This window comes from Vombatus ursinus, unplaced genomic scaffold, assembly GCF_900497805.2.
Source record: "Vombatus ursinus unplaced genomic scaffold, bare-nosed wombat genome assembly UNPS02014812.1, whole genome shotgun sequence".
NCBI lineage: Eukaryota > Metazoa > Chordata > Mammalia > Diprotodontia > Vombatidae > Vombatus > Vombatus ursinus.
The window spans coordinates 49,571,128-49,594,058 of NW_020954590.1; the positions used below are offsets into that span (position 1 = coordinate 49,571,128).

Consider the following 22,931-nt stretch of genomic DNA (forward strand, 5'->3'; position numbering starts at 1 on the left):
AGAAGAGAAGAGAAGAGAAGAGAAGAGAAGAGAAGAGAAGAGAAGAGGGCCCAATACAGAGCTTTAGGAGACAAAAGTTAGTGAGCATGGTGCAGATCTCTCCCATTCTAATCCATCTTCTATAGAGCTACCAAAGTGATTTTTCCTAAAGCACAGGACTAACCATGATGACCCCCTCTCAATAAACTCCAATAGTTCTTTAATACTTCTAGGATCAAATACACACTGTTTTGTTTTTCATTTAAAGCTCTTCACAACCTGGTCTATCTTTCCAGGTTTTTTTTTTGTTTTTTTTTTTAATATAGTGTTTTTCTCCATGGACTCTGTGGTCGAGTCATACTTAACCCACTTACCAATCCTCACTCATGATGCAATTCCTCCTGCCCTCTGCTTTTCAGAGTCCACGACCCTCCTTTAAGCCTCTGCTCAGGAACCACCTCCCATAGGAAGTTCCCCATTAGTTCCCCAGCTGCCAGTGTTTTTCCATTTGCTCTGTATTTATCTTCTGTGTTAATGTATGTATTGTTTTCCCCTTTATAATGTAAGCTCCTTGATGGCAGAGACCAGTTTTTGTTTTTTTCTTTTTATTCTCAGACCTTACAACAGTGCCTGGAATACAGTAACTGCTTAACAAATGTTTGATGACCTATTGATTCCTGATTCAAAGGTTCACTGTTCAAAGCTAGGGCAGATAATAAACAGAAAAGTATGACAAAGTCTTTCAACAACAGCATAAGTAGTGCTAAAACTGATGAAAAAAGGAAAGATAAAAGGTTTTTTCCTGAAGCTATACTGGGATTATGAAGGAGACCTTTTTTCATGTTAACAAGTTGGACTTGATTTCCTCTGAAATCCCTTCCAATTCTGAGTTTGTGATTCTGTTACTTATCTAACACATTAGCTACAAAATAAAGTGTTTTAAGCCAAATTAAATCAATCCATATACTCTAAGTTAAATCTCTTCTGATATGTATACTTGCTCTTTTTCATATGATTTTTTTAGGTAGTTAAAAATGACGTGTTTAAATACTATGTTTTAGATTTTCACTTCAGAGTACAGCATATCTTATAAGCAAAGACTATTTTATCAGACAGTAAGTTTCTCTAAAGTTGGAGGTGAATTTCTGTCATATTGTTTTCTATTCACAATGCTTAAGAAAAGTTTATAAGTGTTTACTGATGCCAAATTTTGTAAGAAGTACTCAAACCAATGAACTCACAGATCTCCCCTAACAAAATACTTATTGATAATAAATATCAGGTGCCACAGGTCCTCTCCCTTCCCTACCCCAGCACACCAACTACCTTGATCTCACCAGGCACTAAAAGGCTCAGCAGAAGAGATACTATTGGGAGCCCTACATCCCAACTTCTCTGTGAATACCCTTTCTCCCTCTTCCCCACTCCTGGTTGGCTACTGCTGTTTTCCCCAAGCTCTCTTTGCCCATACCACCTACACTCCTAAAGGAAGGGATCCAGAGTTTTCTCTCCACTGAAACCCTTGGGCTCTCTCTGTTTCCCCCTTTCCAACAATTATGGGCTAGACTCCTCTAGTTTTCCGACTCTGAGGAGCAGACATGGCTATTCACACTGTTTGTATGAACAGGGAGTAATTAACTACAATCCTTCCAGGAAAAGGGAAGACCACTGGGCCTTATCATACAACTGACTGCCTTCTGGCCCTCCACACATTGCCATCTTACCTGCTGAGGCACCCTTAGAGTCACTGGGCTGTGCTATTTGTCCAGAAGCTGAACCTTCCTATATAGGTTGTCCCCCCTAATTAGAATGTTAGCTTCTTGATAGCACGGACTGTCTTTTATGTTTGCTAACCCAGCACTTAGCACAATCCTTGAAACACAGTAAGCACTTAAAAAATCCTTTTTCATTCATCATTCATTTATAAACATAGGCATAGCTTAATATCAAGCTATCTCCTTAATAAAAATTATGCTATTTTAATTGATAACATAGTTATCTTCCTTATTCACAAACTTTCTTTAATATACAGCTGTTTTTCTTTCACATTGAGAACAAAGACAATAGTATCCTTTTTTCTTACTTCATCCTCCATTCTCTCCTTGTGTTCTGCCAAATGCTCCAGTTTCTGCTGAGACTGTTTCAAGTCGACATCTAACATGGAACACTGCTTTTCAATGTGAACAACTCTATTTTCAGCTTTTTCTCGTGCTGCTCTCTCTTCCTTCAGTTTCTTTTCCATTTCTACAAAATGATGGAATTGAATTAGTTCTTAACAATTACATTAGCTTTTAACAAGAGACAATTTTGTTACTCCTTATTCAAAATGGTTCAATCAGCAAAATGCATTCCAACTGTTTCTAAGATCAATGACAGTATGAAATATCATTAACAAGTTTTTGCATAGTTGAGTGTTTTTATAAGCAAATCATTATAGGAAGTATAAAAAAAATTGAATAATGTAGTAGACTCTTCCATGTACAGACTGGTCCAAAGGTTATCCATCATTCATCCAGAACCTTTTGGTTATCAGGAGGCAAAGAACAAGTCTGAAACATATATTGAACACAGTTTTCATTCCAAGTCAAAAGAGGGGAAAAAGAAGAGGAAAACTAGAAATGAAGTAGCAGCTAAAAATAAAGGCTAAGCAAGGACTAATCATCTTTGTATTTTCCCTATCGCCTAGTACATAACAGATGACCAACAAATACTTAACTTACAGTAAAAATGAATGTCTTTCTCATGGCAGGTTTTGCTTTCCAAATTGTAAGCACTTAAGAACATTTAAAAAGTAAACTTCATTAATGCCTTTGGTTGTTACATAATCATTTCTAGGTACTGCACACTCCACACATTTTCTTTTTAAAAACTAATGCCTTTTGTTTTTATATCACATTCACTCCTGAATATATCCTTCTCTACATCACATGTGTGTGTGTATATATATATATGTATGTATGTATGTATGCACACATGCATGCACAAACACATACACACAGAGTCTATACAGTGTAAATGGGTGGTAATCTCAGAAGAAAGGAAAACACTAATAGTAGAGAAGACCAGGAAAGGTCTCTTGCAGATGGTGGTATTTGAGGTTAGTCTTGAAGGAGATCTAAGAAGCCAAGAGGCACAGGTCAGGAGGATAAATATTTCAGGCATGGGGACCCATGTCAGTGAAGAGGTAGGAATTCAGAAGGTGAGATGTTATGTGCAAGGAACAGCAAATTGGCCATACTACTGGATTGTAGAACTGATGGTGGAGAATAAATTAAGACTACTTGGAAACATAAGAAGCAGATTTGTGAATGGTGTTAAAATGCTAAATTGATTATTTTATATTTGATCCTGCAGATAAGAGTTGCTAGAGTTTACTATGGTGGGTGACAGGGTCACACTTGTACTTTAGGAGGCTCAGTTTGGCAGACAACTGAAAGATGGGCTACGGAAAGGGGGAAAGAGTGGAAAGGGAAAGAAAGACCAACCATAAAGCTACAGCAGTAGTGCACGCGCACGCACGCACGCACGCACGCACACACACACACACACACACACACACATGAAATAACAAAGGACTGTAAAAGGGGGAAGAGAAACCTCAGAGTTGTTTTACTTTGAATTTCTCTTATTACTAGTGATTTTGGTGCAAACATTTATTTGGTTGTTATTAGTTTGGAATTCTTTTCTTGTGAACTGTTTCTTTATATCTTCTAACAGCTTACCCAATGGGGAATAGATCTTGGTCTTCTATATTTGTGTTAATTCTCTTTTCCCCCTTGGATATCAGATCCATATCAGAGATATATGATGCATCAGGTTTTTTTTTTCAATTACTTGTTTCTGATTTTATCCCAGCATATTAATTTTGCTCTTGTAAAAAGCTTTGCAATTTCAGGTAATCTATTGATCTATTTTACCTTTTATTTTATTAAGGATTTTCTCCCCAAATTAGCAAAAACATATATACATCTATATGCATACATATACACACATACTGTGTTTTCTCTTGCAACATGGCTAATATGGAAATATATTTTGCATGACTTTACATGTGTAATCGATACCAAAATTGCTTGCCTTCTCAAAAAGATGGGAGGAGGGAGAGAATTTGGAACTCAAAATTTTTAAAAATGAATATTAAATTTTTTTATATTCAAGTGGGAAATATTTAATGAAATAAAAATGTATTATATATTCAGTGTGTGAGCATTTAGTGTGTGTGTGTGTGTGTGTGTGTGTGTCTTTGCTGTGTTTAATGTTGTTAGATAATGGCCAAATTGTGGTATACAACTATGACAGAATATCACTGCACTTTAAGAAAAGATAAAAAATGGAATTCAGGAAAGCACACGAAAGATTTATATGAACTGATGCAGGGTCAAGAACAAAGTACCAGGAAAACAATACACAAAATGATGACAACATAAATGAAAAGACCCCTTCTTCCCCGCTTCCTTCCAAGGCCCAAATTGAAAACTGTGTAATTATAATGAACAATTTTGGCCCCAGAGAAAAGACAAGGAAAAAAATACATCCCTCTTTTCTTTAAAGAGGCCAGACACTATAGGTCTGGAGTTTTACGTAACTGTCAGAATCTATTAACGTATTGGTTAATTTTGCTGAACTGATTTTTTTTCTTTCTTTTTTTATTCTTTGTTAGAAGAGATGGCTGGGTAGAAGATAGGTTAAGGAACATAATCAGGAAAAGGGTGATTATAAAAATAAATAAATTTTAAAATGTTCGGTTTTCTTTTGAGAATTAAAATACTGATGGTTGGAACTATAGCTGGTCAAAATACAAAGTTCACAAACATTACTTAAAGCTATCAGCTTTCTGCTAATTTTATAGGGAAATATAAAAATTAACACTTACCACACATTGCAACTGATTTTGCCTCTTCAATAGATTGATGCTTGTCAGTTAAACGGGCTTTAGTCACTTTATGCTCATTTACTTCCTGTTCTAATCTTTGCTGTAATGATTTTAGCTTGTAGTTTAAATCTATTTCCAAATTATTCTTTTCCTGAAATATAAGAGTAAGTTACGAACTAAAAATTGCCATAGACCTCAAATATCAGCTATTCTCATTATTAATGATATGAAATAAAGATAGCATATTTCATTAGATTTTTTTCCTTCCTTATAACAGCTCAAAATGAACAATATCAATAACAAAAATCAAGGAATTTTTTTCCTTTGAATAAACATTTTTTTGTCCTTTGAAATAGTCATCTATGTGTACAGAAATGTTCTTAGGGGCTTAAAAAACATCAAGCAGATTCATAGCTGGAAACAAATGAATATCACAATTCTTTATTTCTAATTTGTTGCTTCTTTCCTTATGGATCATGGTTGAGTATGTTTTGGCAGAAGAGAAGCAAAAACTATCAATGAAAAACTTGCCATTCTTCTTGGACAGGAAAACAATTTACACCCATTGAGATACACTGTCTCAATCTAACCTAACCCTGATTTCTGGAGCCTCTAACTTTTACCAGCTATATCCTCTATTCCTTCTCTCTTCCATTACTAGGCAAACTCATCTGGACACTTGTGGCTCTAGTGAACCCACAATCCTGGTGGGAAGTGGGGGGGGAGAGAGGGAAAGGATGTCATAGGGATAACACACATTGCACTGAAATGGATATGCAGCATCTGGTTGTTCTTTTTGTTGGAAAACCAGGAAACAACAACCAAAAAACATGAAATTTGCAAGATAAGGAAATCCTAAATATTTTCAATTACTAGGCATTTTTACTTTTGCTTCTCTCTGTCTCTCACACACAAACCCTTTCACATATGACATAATTCCTTACTTGAAGCACTTTTTCCTCTCATTCATGTTTAAAAATTTGACTAATAAAATATATCTAAATAATACAAAAACATTCTAAATTTAAAATACAGAACAAAACATTATTTAATTCTTCCCTTTCACAGATTTAAATATTTACATTTAGGAAGTTACTATAACTTAAAATAGCAATATCAAAAATATGTTCTTAATCTATTAATGTTAACTCCAAAAACAAAGTGAGATACTTCCTTTCATACCTTTTCTGAATGATTAAGCATGTCTTGAGCCTCTTTTCTTTCCCCTTCCACTCTTTCAAGATTATGTTTAAGGTGTTTAACTTCCTCTTGTAAAGATGTAATTCGAGCTAACAAGAAAAAAAAAAAGAAAGGAAAAAAACATAAATATGCTGGATAGCATAAATTTTGCTTTGTTTGTTCCTCATCCAGATTAATATGAATCAGAAAATATCCCTAATCAGATGAAAGTTATTCAGTATATTCATGCATAGACAAATGCAGTTTAGGTGCTATAAATGTAAAACAGAAAAAAAAAAAACAACCAAAAATACTAGAACATGTTATCACCTAATATTAGATTTTCGTTTCCTACAGGCAAATCTCTCAGCTTTTCTGAATCTATTAATCTGAGGTTACTATAGGTTATAGGTATAAACCATATAAAAATGTAAGTCACATTCATATGGAGCTTTAATGGATATGAAATGCCTTATATACAGTAATCAACCAACAAGCAATTATTAAGCATCTACAATGTGCCAAGCATTGTGTTAGACCCTGGGGACACAGAGAAAAGTAACAATTCTTGACCTCCAGGATTTTACAGTCTAGTAGGAGAAGACAACGTATACATAAACAAGCACGTGTGTGTATGTATGTGTGTATAAAAAATATAAAAACACACATACACACACACACACACACACACACACAAAATAGGGATACAAGATAACTTGGGAGGAGGAAGAAGCAGAGCTGTGTAAAAGGTCCATTACAGGTATGGGGACAGCCAACAATGAGAAGGAAGATGAAGAGCCATGTTAATGTCACACTTCCTCCCACTTGCCTCCCCTCTATGTCCTCTGACAAGAGGAAGGGATTTAAATTCTGTCTTTTCTTTTTCTTCCCAGATTTTATATTTTTGTGGTATAAATGACAAATGACCCCTTTTTTAAAGAATCTCTTTTTATGCAATGACCCTGCTCTGAGCTATTCCACACACACAAAAAATATGGCTATATACCTTTTTTTTTTTTTTTTTGCAGCCTATGCTAACTCTTGGTTCTAAAAATAGAAGATTCTATTTTGCGATATGAAAACAACAAATTATGATCAGAAACTAAAGATTAGACTACACAAAGAACAATAAAGCCAGGATTAGAAGAATGTGCGTACTGGCTAAAAAGAGTAGATATAATTTAGGAGGGATTTATAATTAATGAATAAGCATTTATTAAAGGAAATCATGATCAATCACAAAATCAAGTTCTTTTTGAAAAGACTGCCATTTTAAAAGTTTAAAAGTTTTAAACTGGAACTAAAATGATAAAAGAATGCTAACGTCATCTGTCATGGATATCCTGTAAGTATTAAGACCTATATTATGAAGCCTTCTAGGAAACTTTTGGGAAAATAAGAATTAATGTCACCAATGACTTTTTTGTTTTATTTTCTGTAGTTGACCAAGAGGTTAATTTGCGTCTTTGTCTAATTTAAAGCACATCCAGCTTATTATTTCCCAATTTTGAAATGCTTCCTGCCACATTTTAACTAGTAACATATGTTTGCATTGACATAGTATTTTATGGCCTATAAAGTAATTTCCTTTAAACTCTGTGCAGTAGATAGTTCCCCATTTTAGAGGGGGAAGAAGTGAGGCTCAGAAAGGTTAAGCTCTTTATTACTAGTAAATGTTAGAACTGGGCCTTGAACTTAGGTTTTTCTGACTCCAAAAGCAGTTCTCTTTCTACCCACTACTCCTTACTACAGACCATCACTCCATCAGGACAGAGGCCATATCTAAGCTTTGTACATATCAGACATAACAGAGCAAAATTATGTCAACCTTTACGGAAGTGATTCACTATAAAACCATGTAAATAAATACTCAATATTCTTCTCTGTTATCTAAAAACCAGCCTCTAATCAGAGGTGAATCAGTAGGTGGTAAAAAAATCCTCTTGGCTTTTTGATGCATAAAGTTAACACTTCTCATTGGTTCCAAGGTAACACAAAATGTACCTAAGTAGATGATTAATGTGATAATTTAAAGGTGTCAAGCATCATACTGTGACAGTATAATAGAGTTGATTTTCTCTTGCTACACTCTGGGATATTTTAAACCTCTAGCCCTGAAAATGATCCAGTTTGCTGTGATAACTTCAGAACCAATGGGATGTCCTACTTTTTCTGCTTCTATAACCACAGAAATTAAATTTTATTAGTACTTATTAAATAGCTAGGAAAGGCACTTTGTTAGGCATGGTAAAATGACAAGTAAGACATATTTTCTGCTCTCAAAGAACTTACAATTTACCCCGATGATTTTCTCCATGGAACTAGAGTTTAATACCAAACCTAACTTTGAAGCCTTACCTATGCTTCCATACCATGATTAAGGATCAAACATCCCTTTTTTCCTCTGTGTTATTTTGTTATTGCCATATTTACCTACTCTACTATGTCACAGTTGGCCTTAAAAGAACAGAGAAGCAGTTGGGAAGAGCTGGACAAACAAAATCAGATATATCTGGGGCAGATGATGTTTTGTTTCTATTCTTAAACTAGTACTTCTAGGTCTTATTCCTTCGTTCTTGTCCTCACACAGAATTTCATTAATACCTTTAGCACAACCTCTCCCAAATATTAGTCTCTGAGGACAAAGGCTTCAACATTCATGTTCTAATTTCTGCAGATATAATATAGGGCATAAAGCCATTCTCAGTCCTTATTCCCTGTTAGGTAACACTCCTTGGTGATACACTACGATTCCCGATTCTAATCTCATTGACTATAAGTCTTATGTGATTCTGAGTAAGTTATATAATTTCTGTTCTGTAGTTTCCTCATCTGTAAAGTCATGTATTTTTCCATTTGTCTACCTTCTGGGTTTTACTTACCCTAATGAGGGTAAAGTGAATTTTAAAAAAAATTAAATATTTTAAGAACTGGTGGTGGCATTATGGCTTGAGTATACCTGAGTGCTGGGCTTGGTATCAGAAAAACCTGGCCTTAAATGCTGCCGTGACATTCATTAGTTGTGACCCCAGGTGTACATTCCTTCCTGTGCTTCAGGTAACTCTTTAAAATATATCTACTAAGAACTGCAATCTGCACTGATGGAGGGAGTTACAATACCAAGAATTCCCCCAAGCTGATAAAGATCAAAGACTCTTTGTGTATTTAAGAAGTATAAGTCAAAAAAGGAATTATTACTTTGAAAGAAATTAAACTGTACCCATTTCTGGTTTCACCAGAGTACTTGGATCTGTACTTCTATTGAACACTTTACCTTGGAGATCTCCAATCATCTCAGATCCGTGACTTCGGTCTCTCCGTTCAGCTTCTAATGCAGCCTGAAGCTGGTAATAATCTTTGTCCACTTGTGATTTGGTTGTCTCTAAAATTCTGTTTCGCTCTTGCAATTCTCTGTTCAGGGACTCTAACTGACTTACTGATTTGCTTAATTCTGTGTGGCTCTTTCTTAACCTTGCTGCTGTGTCCGATTCTGTCCTCAGTAAGTCATTGGCTTCTTTCAGCTATTAGAAGAGAAACAAATGGGTCTTGGCTAAAGTACAAATTAAAACCACAACACTGTGGTTTAATTAATATTAATTAAATTAATTAAAAATTAAAACCACATCAAAAGAAAAACTGATTGCAAAAAGAAGCCTTACTTGCTTCTGTAACTGTGCCATTTTCTCATTTGTAAGCTGAGAATTTTGACTAATTTTCTTCAGGTCATCCAATTGATCTTTTAATGTAGAAACTAGAAAAAAATGAACATAATATTTTAAAATTTCTCCCAGAAAAATAATGCTAAATTCTTTTAAAAAACAGCAAATATAGTCACAGATGATGAATTCATCCACATTAGTCTTCCTCTACCAAGGCTTCAAGACAAAGGATCTTGATTCCACAATGTAAAACTAAAAGCTGATTCCTAATTATGCTGCTACAGTGTACACACATACTTTATCACTTTTAAATTTTTAACCATTAATCATGATCAAAAAAAGAGCCTAGACATCATCTTTCAAGAAATTATCAAGGAAAACTGTCCTGATATTTTAGAAACAGAGGGCAAAATAGAAATTGGAAGAATCCACCGATCTCCTCCTGAAAGAGATCCCCAAAGGAAAACTCCTAGGAATATTGTCGCTAAATTCCAGAGTTCCCAGGTCAAGGAGAAAATATTACGAGCAGCCAGAAAGAAACAATTCAAGTATTGTGGAAACACAATCAGGATAACACAAGATTTAGTTGCTTCTACATTAAGGGACCGCAGGGCATGAAATATAATATTCCAGAGAGCAAAGGAGATAAGATTACAACCAAGAATCACCTACCCAGCAAAACTGAGTATAATCCTTCAGGAGGAAAAATGGTCATTCAGTGAAATAGAGGACTTTCAAGCATTCTTGATGAAAAGACCAGAGCTGAATAGAAAATTTGACTTTCAAATACAAGACGCAAGTGGAACATGAAGAAGTAAACAGAAAAGAGAAATCGTAAGAGACTTACTAAGGTTGAACTGTTTACATTCCTGCATGGAAAGATGATATTTGTATCTCATGAGACCTTTGTCAGTATTAGGGTAGTTGGAGGGGAAAAAATTATATGTATGTATATATAGATATAGATTGGTAGATAGAGGGCACAGGGTGAGTTGAAAATGAAGGGGTCATATCTGGAGAATAAAATTAAGAGGTGAGAGAGGAATATACTAGGAGAAGGAGGAAGGGAGAGGTAGAACGGGGTAAATTATCCCACAAAAAAAAAAAAAAACAAACAGAAAAGAAAAGGCTCTTACAGTGGAGGGGAAATGGGGGAAGGTGAGAGGGAATGAGTGAATCTTATTCTCATAGGATTTGACTTAAGGAGGGAATAACATACACACTCAATTGGGTGTGGAAATCTTTCTTACCCTACAGGAAAATGGGGGGGGGGAAGGCGACAAGAGAGTAGGGGAATGATAGGAGGGTAGATTGGGAAAGGGAGTAATCAGAAGCAAATACTTCTGAGGAGGGACAGGGTCAAAAAAAAAGAATAGGATATAAATGGGTGGGTGGGATAGGATTAAGGGAAATAGTTTTTCACAGCATGTCTGCTATGGAAGTGTTTCACATAACTGCACATATATAACCTATATTTAGTTGCTTGCCTTATCAATGAGGGTGGGTGGGGAGGGAGGAAGGGAGAAAATTTGGAACCCAAAGTTTTAAAAACACATGTTTAAAAAAAATGTTTTCATATGCAACTGGTAAATAAGAAATACAGGAAATGCGGCACAGAAATCCATCCTGCCCTATAGGAAAAGTGAAGGGGAAAAGGATCGGGAGGGGAGAGATAGAAGGCAGACTAGGGGAAGGGGTATTTAGAATGCATGCCATCTTGGGGTGGGGGAAGGAGCGAGATGGGGTGAAAATTTGGAACTCAAAATCTTGTGGAAGTAAATGTTGAAAACAAAAAAAAAAAATAAAAATTACCATTAAAAATAAATAAATAAAAAAAATTTTTAAACCATTAATACAAATCTTCCTAAACTCTTATTGTTGTCTCAAAATTTTAAAATTAGAACCCAAATATAGCATAACTTTGTTAAATCTATCAACAAGCATTTGTTAAGTGCCTACAATGTGCTAAAGCACTCCTTGCTAAAACAGCAGATTTCTATATAAACTTAATTCATACTGGACCATCTTTTGAATTACTTTAAGGAGCCAGAACCTTATTACCACAATGAACACCTTCATCTAAAACATAGTCTCATGGCACAGATCTTCAACCAGTGTATTCCAAAAGTGCCACTTACCCTCATTTTCAACATTCCGTCTCTTCTCATTCTCCTGTTCTATTTTTCTTTGGTACTCATTAACTCTGTGCTGCAGCAACATTTTCTCTTTCTCAATCTGAGACACTGTGGATTCTAAATTTTTTCTTTGATTTCCCTGAAATAAGAAATATTAGTAAGATTTCTTACCTTAATGCCAATTCTCATTTATTTAAAATTTTTTGAAGGTAGCCTTAAAAAAATCTATTAAGAATTATAAGACACCAAGAAGCCAAAGAGATAGGTTTGGTTTTTAAATATGAGAAAGAACTTTAGAATAACTAGAACTCTGTAACACTGAGCTGCCTATCTGCTGCATGAGGCAGAAAATTTCAGCATTAGAAGTAAAACCTCCACAGTGGATAGAGCACCAGCCCTGAAGTCAGGAGGACCTTAGTTCAAATCCAGACTCAAGACACACAGCTAGTGAGAGTGTGACTGCAGGCAAGTTGCTTAACCCCATTAGAAAGTAAAACATCTTGCAAATAGGGCGAAAATCTTTAACTGTTTTTCTATTTTTTCTTGAATTTGGGAGAAAATGAAAATATATGCAATGGTTATTACCTTTAGTGATCTCTACAGACCTACAGTGCTAATATAAAAACATGAAAAACATATCTTTTTCTGCTCACAAAAATATTTAAAAGGATCATTTTAATCAAAATAATAATTCCAAATTTACTGGATGAATAAAAAAGTAAACTAAATTAGTAATTTAATTATTCCTCAAATTTGTTACAAAATGAGCTAAAATTTGCTAAATTTTAATCAACAGAGCATCTTAGTTTTCTTTGCCAGTTTCTAAGAAGCAGACAATAACTTGGTAATTGAAAGAGAAATCGAAATTACAGTAAAACAAAGTTACTATATTTTCTGTACTTAATATCCTATCACTTAGATGCAAAAAACAAAGGAACAGAGGAAGGAAAATAATTCAATAAATATATTTTTTTGTCACATCAAATTCTATCTCATCAATTTCATGTTCTGAGCCATCACTACAAATAACCTGTTCTAATGAACAATCTCGTAATGGACTTCTGACATCTGAAAGTGTGCTTGGATTGAGACATTCTACTTCTTTACATGTTTTTTTTTTATTTCTTGATGTGTTATCATTTTAAACAGACCAATTCCTTTCACAAGCAACAGAAACTTGAGGAACCTAAAGCAGGTTTGAGAAGCATAAAGAGTGAGAGGCTAGGGGTCAAGATGTCCAAGTAGCAGGAAGCAGTACAACATACTTCTCTCCACTCAACCTCCTGTACCTGCCTCAATTCCTCAAAACAGACTAGAAAGTGCACCAGACCAAATCTTGATGGGGAAATCCAAAAAAAAAAGTCACAGTAAGTCTTTTTTTTCCAGCCAAAGTTGGTACAGGGAAACAGGAAGATCTAAGGACACTTTGCTGGGGATGGAGTCTGGCCAGGAGCAAAGTACCCAAGGAAAGGCTGTGTACTGGAGCAAGAGGAAGTCTCAGACTCACATGTAGGCACCCTCAGACCCATTCCAGGAGAGCAACGAGAACAGATACTAAATGACAGCTTTGTTGCCTATTACCTAGTTCTGGATCACAGATCCAGGGAGGTAGCATTTTTATAAGGAACAGCAGAAATCAGTGACTAGTATATTGAGAAGGAACAAGTTCAGAAGAAACAAGCGGAAGCTATGCAGCTCAGAGCCCCAGGAAGAGAGTGGAATCTCTGTTCTAGCTTCTAGCCCAGTCTAGAAGCCTGCAGAAGAATAATCAGGGCAGGAAACCCAGGCCAAAAAGAAGCTTGCACTGCTGTCACTCTGAACCAGCCAAGTTTCCCAGATGGCTGATAGGGGCTGAGCCTAACGGCAGTCTGCTCTTACTTAGACCCAAACCCAAGTCAGGAATTTGCAGAGCTCAGACCAATCAGACATTGCTCTGAATCAGAACACATAATGAGCACTGAAACCTTACAGGTCTCTGTGAGCTAGTCCTCAGAGCCTGGAATAACACAAAACAGTATTTCAAGAAAGCAATAGCAGGACCAGCCCAGATATTCCCTCCAGAAATGCACAGAGCCTGGCCCTAATACCAAGTACAAAGTCAGGAAGCAGGCTGGAAGAATGGACAAACAAAAATAAGAATCCCATCATAAAAAAAACTATTATAATGACAGAGATGCTAAAGATACAAATCCAGAAGATAAGAATGAAAGCTTCAAAGAAAAACAACTTGGGCACAAATTCAATTAGAATTCCTGGAAGAGATGAAGCAAGAGTTTAAAAAAGGAGGTAAAAAATGTTTTTATCAATGAAACAAGAGCACTACAGGAAAAAATTGGAAAATAAATGAGATCCATAGAAGAAAGAATTATAAATGGAATTAAAAATTTCAAACAAGAGGCACAAAATCTTACCCAAGTAACAAATTTCATGAAAATTGTTGTTGCTGTGTTGCTAGGCACCACCTAGCTGCCACTGAAAATTAGAATGGACAAAACAGAAGCCAATGACTTCGTAAGGTCAAAAGACTGCAAAAAAATAGAAAGTGTCTTATGACAAAAACAATTGGAAGAAAAAAAACTTTAGAATCACTGGACTACCTAAACACTATGATCAGAAAAAGAATTAGGCATGACATTTCATGAAATTTCAATGAGAAATCAAAGGAACATTATAGTCAAAATTTAAAGCTTCTAGGTCAAAGGAAAAAATACCACAAGGAACCAGAAAAAATGAATTCAGTTACCGAGGAGTTACAGTCAGAACACGTGATTTAGCAATCAATCACCTCTGTAAAAGAATGAAGAGCTTGGAATGTTACTCTAGAAGGCAAATGACGTAGCCAAGAATATAACTTATCCAGCAAAACTCAGCATAATCTCACAGGGGGAAAAATAAAACTTAAATGAAATGGAGAATCTGTAAGTATTACTGAAGAAAAGACCAGAGCTGTGTATAAAGTATGAGAGAGTAGGGGGAGCAGCTGATACCTGAACCTCACTCTCCTTTGACCTGGTCAGAGGAGGGAAGAGCACACACACGCACACCCACACACACCCACACATACCCACAGTTGGGTATAGAAACACACACACACACACACACAGAGTTGGGTATAGAAATACATTCACTCATTAGGGAAATGGGAGAGAAAAGGTGGAGGGGGACTCAATAGGAGGATAAGTTAAGGGAGAGGTTGGTCCTAAGCAAAACAATGAAGGTGTATGAAAATATTTATAGCTCTTTTTTGATGTAGCAACGTATGGGAACCTGGGAGGAGAGAATGTGATGGAATATTTCTGTGCTGTAAGAAATGCTGAATAAGTAAATTAGCTTAGGTAGAATTGTCATTTTTATTATATTAGCTCGGCCTACCCATGAGCAACTGATGTTTTTCCAGATATTTAGATCTGATTTTATTTTCGTGAAAAGTGTTTTGTAATTGTGTTCATAGAGTTCCTGGGTTTGCTTCGGGAGGTAGACTCCTAAATATTTTATAATGTCTGCAGTAAGTTTAAATGGAATTTCTCTTTCTATCTCTTGCTGTTGGGCTTTGTTGGTAATATATAGAAATGCCAATGATTTATGTGGGTTTATTTTATAGCCTGCAACTTTGCTAAAGTTGTTTATTATTTCAAGTAGTTTTTTACTTGATTCTCTGGGATTCTCTAAGTATAACATCAGGTCATCTGCAAAGAGTGATAGCTTTGTTTCTTCTTTGCCTATTCTAATGCCTTCAATGTCTTTTTCTCTTAATGCTAAAGCTAACGTTTCCAGTACGATGTTAAATAACAGTGGTGATAATGGACATCCTTGTTTCACCCCCGATCTTATTGGAAACTATTCTAGCTTGTCCCCATTACATATTATGCTTGCTAAAGGTTTTAGATAGATGCTATTTATTATTTTAAGGAAGACTCCATTTATACCTATGCTCTCTAGTGTTTTCAATAGGAATGGGTGTTGTATTTTGTCAAAAGCTTTTTCTTCATTTATTGAGATGATCATGTGGTTTCTGTTAGTTTTGGTGTTGATATGATGGATTATGCTGATAGTTTTCCTTATATTGAACCAGCCCTGCATTCTTGGTATAAATCCTACCTGGTCATAGTGTATTATTTCTGTGATAAGTTGCTGTAATCTATTTGCTAATATTTTGTTTAAAATTTTTGCATCTATATTCGTTAGAAAAATTAGTCTATAATCTTCTTTCTCTATTTTGACTCTTCCTGGCTTAGGTATCAGCACTATATTTGTACCATAAAAAGAATTTGGTAAGATTCCGTCTTTACCTATTTTACCAAATAGTTTATATAGTATTGGCATTAATTGTTCTTTAAATGTTCGATAGAATTCACTTGTAAATCCATCAGCCCCTGGAGATTTTTTCCTAGGGAGTTCATCAATGACTTGTTCAATTTCTTTTTCTGAGATGGGGTTATTTAAGTATTTTACTTCCTCTTCTGTTAATCTGGGCAATTTATATTTTTGTAAATATATATCCATTTCACTAAGATTGTCAAATTTGGTGGCATATAGTTGGGCAAAATAATTCCTAATTGTTGTTTTAACTTCCTCTTCCTTGGTGGTAATTTCACCCTTTTCATTCTTGATACTAGTAATTTGGTTTTCTTCTTTCTTTTTTTTAATTAGATTAACCAAAGGTTTATCTATTTTATTGGTTTTTTCATAAAACCAGCTCTTAGTTTTATTTATTAGTTCAATAGTTTTCTTAATTTCAATTTTATTAATTTTTCCTTTGGTTTTCAATATTTCTAATTTGGTGTTTAACTGAGGATTTTTAATTTGTTTTTAAATTGATTTTTAATTTAAATGACATTTCTAACTAAGCTAATTTACTTATTCAGTGCCATACCAACCAAACCAATCAAACTACCAAAAAATTATTTTATAGAGTTAGAAAAAATAATAACAAGATTCATTTGGAAGAACAAAAGGTCCAGAATATCAACAGAACTAATGAAAAGAAATTCAGGGGAAGGTGGCCTAGCCATTCCAGACCTTAAATTGTATTATAAAGCAGCAGTCATCAAAACTGCTTCGTACTGGCTAAGAAATAGAGTGGTGGATCAATGGAATAGGTTAAATATGCAAGACACAGTAGTCAATGACTATAGTAATCTATTATTTGATAAACCCAAAGACCCTAGCTTCTGGGATAAGAACCCACTCTTTGAAAAAAACTGCTGGGAAAACTGGAAAAGAGTATGGCAGAAACTAGGCATAGACCAAAATCTCACACCATATACCAAAATAAAGTCAAAATGGGTTCATGATTTAGATATAAAGGCTGATACTATAAGCAAACTGAGAGAGCAAGGAATAGTTTACCTGTCAGATCTATGGAGAACAGAAGAATTCATGACCAAACAGGAGATAGAGAACATTACAAAAAGCAAAGTGGATAACTTTGATTACATTAAATTGAAAAGTTTTTGCACAAACAAAGCCAATGCAACTAAGATTAGAAGGAAGGTAGAAAATTGGGAAAGAATTTTTACAACCAGTTTCTCTGATAAGGGCCTCATTTCTAAAATATATAGAGAATTAAGTCAAATTTATAAGATTACAAGCCATTCCCCAATTGATAAGTGGTCAAAGGATATGAACAGACAGTTCTCAGATGAAGAAATTAAAGCCATCTATAGTCATATGAAAAAATGCTCTAAGTCACTACTGATTAAAGAAATGCAAATCAAAACAACTCTGAGGTACCACATCACACCTATCAGAATGGCCAACAAGACAAAACAGGAAAATGATAAATGTTGGACAGAATGTGGTAAAATTGGAACACTAATGCATTGTTGGTGGAGTTGTGAAATGATCCAACCATTCTGGAAAGCAATTTGGAACTAAACCCAAAGGGCTATAAAAATTTGCATACCCTTTGACCCAGCAATAGCACTTCTAGGGCCATATCCCAAAGAGATCACACAAATGGGAAAAGGACCTACATGTACAAAAATATTCATAGCAGCTCTTTTTGTGGTGGCAAAGAATTGGAAATTGAGAGGATGCCCATCAACTGGGGAATGGCTGAGCAAGTTGTGGTATATGAATGTGATGGAATACTATTGTGCTGTAAGAAATGATGAACAGGCTGACTTCAGAAAAACCTGGAAAGACTTGTATGGTCTGATGCTGAGTGAAGTGAGCAGAACCAAGAGAATGTTATACACAATAACAGCCACGTTGTGTGATGACTAATATTGATAAACTTAACCCTTCCTGGCAATACAAGGATCTAAGACATCTCCAGAGGCCTTGTGATGGAAAATACTATCCACACCCAAACAAAGAACTATGGAAGCCGAATTGTTATTTTTTTCTCTTCTGTTGAGGTTTGTTTCCTCTTTCTGATGGTTCCTCCTATTGGTTTCAGTTTCTACTTATAACATCATTAATGTGAAAATATGTTTAATATGAATGTAAATGTATAGACTATATCAGATTGTGCGCCATCTTGGGGAGGGTGGTGGGGAGGAAGAGGGAGAAAAATTTTAAACTCAAAAGCATATGGAAGTGATTATTGATAAATCAAAATAAATTAATAAAAAAATTAAAAAAAAAAAAAGAAATGCTGAAAGGGATGGTTTCAGAGAAAACTAGGAAGACTTGTATGACATAACAGAGTGAAGTGAACAGAACCAGGAAAACAATTTATACAATAAGGTAAAGACAAATAATTTTGAAAGAATTAGAAACGCGGATCATGATAAGACACACTACCTGCTTCTTGATAGAGAAGTGAAGGACTCAGAGTGCAGAATGAGACATATTTTTGGACATGATCCAAATAGAAATTTGTTTTGTTTGACTAAGTGCTTGTAACAGTGGTTTTGTTTTTCTTTTGTTCTGATTTGGGGGTGGGACTGGAATAGGAGGGAGAAAAGTCTGGTTTTTACTGATTAAAAAATAAACTTTGAATGAAATATAAAATAAAAAAGAATCTGTTAAGTTATTAAAGAAATCAGTTATTAAATGCCTTCGTGCTGTCCATGTATTAGTTAAACATAAATAAACAGTTCTCTCATCAAAAAAGGAAGAGGCTATGCCATACAAAATCTCTGACACCACTTCATAGAAGTTATACTGGGCAGGGTAATAGATATTACAGAGTTAAAATGGAAGGGAGATGAAAGTTATATCAATTCATTTTGCCTAATTTGGACAGTACTTTGCAACTCCTGAAAATATCTTTCTAACATCAAATGCAAAGTGCACTGCTTGTTCTGTGACTTGGCTGGATATGGTAGCTGTTATCATCACACACACATCATGCCTCGCACAACTTAAGTTACATAGATTAGAAGCATAAGTGCACTACCATTAAAATTCTTAAGATACTAAATTATTATTTTTCCTCAAAGAGTTTATTTGATTTTTAATAAGTTTAACAAATAATACTGCTTCTTTTCTTCAAAGCTCACTCACTATCTCAGAATTTCCACATCACGATTTTATTCTTTGCATCCTCTTATTTCTGTTGTTTCTAAGAGTGAAAATACTATATAACTTCCTTTGTTCTTCCAAAGATTTCTGGAAGTAAGTCCAACTTTATGCTATTAAGAGGCAAGAGGAAGGTCCTATGATACATGTCTTTTTGAGTAACACTTGGACAGTTATCCAGTATGTATTCTCTCACTGATTTTATGCTTTAGGTCAGAAACCTAGGAATCACATTACAACTTCTTTCCCATTCCATTTTTTTTTTTAGAGATTCTCTTTTCCCCTCTGTTCCCGAGTAACCAGGAAAAGCTCTTTGATTCTAATCTCTACCAGAAAAAAATGGATGTTACTGGCAGTGTTTACCCTACTCCCTTGAGGCCTAGTAAGGAGGACAGGAAAACATCTACCAAATTATGGAACAAAAGTCAACAAGAAGCAGTCTACAATGAAAAATAGCACTGAAACCTTTTTTCTTCTGTGAAAAATGATAGTTTGCCTTTAGAGGTACAAGTGTATTTCACTCTTGTATTTGACAGTTATACTATAGGAACTACAAACATGATACTAAAGATAGATATAAGAACTTTCATTCATCATTGTAAAAATATTTTTATAATTAAGAACACTCACATTTTCCATGGAATAAAAAAGGTTAAAAGTGGATAAAGGCAGCATGGTGTAGTGAACAGGGGGGTGGCCTAGCCTGGAGTGAAGACGACTTGGTTCAAGACCACCTCTGATCAAAATCAGCTGCTCAGGCATATTAGATATGTGACCCTGTGGCAAGTAGGGGAAACTATCAGTGCCTCTAGACAACTCTAAGACTTTAAGATTCACTGATCTGCACTGAAAAGATAAAGCTTCCTCCAAGAGAGCTCCCAATACTTATCAAATAATGGATCTACACTTTGCCACTTCCTCCCCATCCCCCACAACCATTCACTCTGGAGTGAGGTGATAAATGCTTGAACTACACTGGTGGTAGTATGAATGGAAGGAAGAAGAAAGAGATGAGAGAATGTTGTAGAAGGAGAATGAATAAATTTGGCAACTGATGTAATATGTAGAATGAGAAAGAGTGAGGATGAATGCCTGGCATTTCAAACCTAGATGACCAGAAAGATGGTGGTATATAAGATAGAAAGGGAAGTAAGTTTGGACATGTTAAGTTTAAGATAACTATGGCACACCCAATTCAAAATATACATTAGGCAAACAGATATGTAGGAGAAAAATCTTATAATGCAGGAATCAGTTGTGGGAATGAACCCAAAGTAAACAAGGAAATATTTTAAAAGGGAAGCAAGTAGATAGAAGGCCACTATGCAAAGCCACTACGGGCAGCTAGGTGGTGCAGTAGGTAGAACAGTAGGTAGTTAAGAAGACCTGAATTCAAATCTGTCCTCAGATACTAACTGGGACCTTGGGCAAGTCACTTAACCCCATTGCCCAGCCAAAAATAAATAAATAAATAAATAAATAAAAAATTAAAAAAAAAATCCCAAATATTAAAGTGCTCTAGAAACAAGTTACTTATATTCTGATTACAACTTTGATGGTTTTGTGAGCTCATCATTATAGGTACTCTGCCCAAACTCGGAGAACATAACACACTCATGCCTTTATATCCTGTGAAACTCTTGTCCATGTTCTCCCATAAATCCTTCACAGGAAGTCTTACCCTGTGAGTCGGTGGAATCTTCCTCTAGATTTCCTGACACTGCATAGATACAAATGGAGTATGTAGGCTGTCCTGTTGTTTATCCCCTGCTCTCACTACAAGATCAGCTTCTCTCTTTTTTTCCAGTCACACAGATCTACTGAGGTACCCTTTATACTGCTTTTCCTGTGTGACTTTTTGCTGTTAAGATGCTATATTCTCTCCTCATGTGCCTCTTCATTGTCCTTTAGGTCACTTATAATTTTTTTTTCCTAAAGAAGCAACATATGAATTTATTAGGAACTATTTTTGCCAACTATTTCAACAAAAAAATAGTCATTTAGACTTCATTTAAAGCTAAGCAGCTAGGTGGCGCAATAGTTAGAGCACCGGATCTGGAGTCAAGAAGACCTGAGTTCAAATCCATTCTCAGACACTTACTAGCTATGTGACTTTGGGAGAATCACTTAACCCTGTCTACTTCAGTATCCTCATCTGTAAAATGAGCTGTAGAAGGAAATGGCAAACTATTCCTGTATCTTTGCCAATAAAACCCCAAATGAAGTCATGGAGAATCAGACACAACTGAAATACAACTGAACAACGATAAAATTTAAATGAGATAGATGAATATTTAAAAAAACAAAAATTGCAGACCAAGAAAACAAGAAATAGATAGCTTAAATAGTTTATCTCAAAGAATAAACTGAACAAGTCATTATTTGAACTCTCAAAAAAAAAAGATGACCAGAAGAATTTATAAGTAAACTCTATCAAACATTCACCAAACAATTGATACTAATATCACATTAAAAAAAAACAAAAAACAAACACAAAAATAGGAAAAGATGAGGTCCTACTAAATGTCCACCATGACACAAACATGGTCTTGACAATCAAATCAGAGTCAAAACAGGAAGAAAACTAAAAAACAAGTTCTTCAAATTAGATAGGCACAGAAATTCAAATAAAATATTAGCAAAGAGGTTACAGAAATACATCAAAAAGACTATATAAAATAACCAGGTTAGATTCACTGCAGGCATGTTAATATTACACAACCTATAAAAACAACCAAACACATCAACAATAAAAATTATATGAGGAAATAAATGCAAGCAAAGAAGAAATAGGTTTACTTAGAGAACCCAATAGCCAACTTTGAAAAATGAAAATAATAATTTCAGCAAAGTTACAGGACACAAAATAAATCTACACAAATTAACTGCATCTCCACAAACAACAAAACTCAGCAAGAAGAAAACAGAAAGAGAATGATGTTCATGTAATACCTGCTCTTCTTACCCCTTCTTCTTCTTCTTATATGTTTATATGCTTTTTGCATACCTCAACTATGAGAATTGGTTAAGTTCTATTCCCCCAGTTTATTCAATTTTCTCTGTATTTTTTCGCTTATGACTATCAAAAGAGAATTAAACTACCCTCAATATATTTGTTTGTCCTCTTTTAATTCTGTCTATAAACTATTATGTAAACTATTAGAAAATTAAGATTTTGAGTGTTCCTTTTTCTCCCATTGGGATGAAAGCACTTCATCATTGTTTTGTTTTCTTTTTGCTTTTTCTTTGGTGAGGCAATCAGGATTAAGTGACTTGCCCAGGGTCACACAGCTAGTAAGTGTCAAGTGTCTACGGTCCTCCTGACTCCAAGGCTAGAGCTCTATACACTGCATCACCTAGCTGCCCCAAACTGAATTTTATCTGCTTTTTCTTTCTTTCTATTTTTTAGGCAATTGGGGTTAAGTGACTTGCCCAGGGTCACACAGTTAGTAAGTATCAAGTGTTTGGTCTGAGGCCACATTTGAACGCAGGTCCTCCTGACTTCAGGACCGGTGCTCTATCCACTGTGCCACCTAGTTGCCCCTATTGCTTCATTATTGTTTAAACCCTTCCAAATACATTCATCTTGTTGGATTTAAACCTTTCCTTCAGAATTTTTAATTACTCAATTTTATT

At 35.1% G+C, this 22,931-nt stretch overlaps 1 protein-coding gene across 2 annotated transcripts in view; it reads right to left on the reverse strand.

Moving 5' to 3' along the window:
* LOC114053899 (rho-associated protein kinase 1) overlaps positions 1-22,931 on the reverse strand; it is a 143,922-nt gene that overhangs the window by 33,016 nt on the left and 87,975 nt on the right. For both annotated transcript variants that reach the window (XM_027877018.1, XM_027877017.1), the window contains exons 14-19: positions 11,829-11,964; positions 9,691-9,782; positions 9,306-9,552; positions 6,035-6,141; positions 4,853-5,003; positions 2,063-2,223 (exon numbers count right to left, since the gene is read on the reverse strand). In XM_027877018.1, coding sequence (XP_027732819.1) covers positions 2,063-2,223; positions 4,853-5,003; positions 6,035-6,141; positions 9,306-9,552; positions 9,691-9,782; positions 11,829-11,964 — 894 coding nt within the window. The remainder of the gene's footprint in view (positions 1-2,062; positions 2,224-4,852; positions 5,004-6,034; positions 6,142-9,305; positions 9,553-9,690; positions 9,783-11,828; positions 11,965-22,931) is intronic.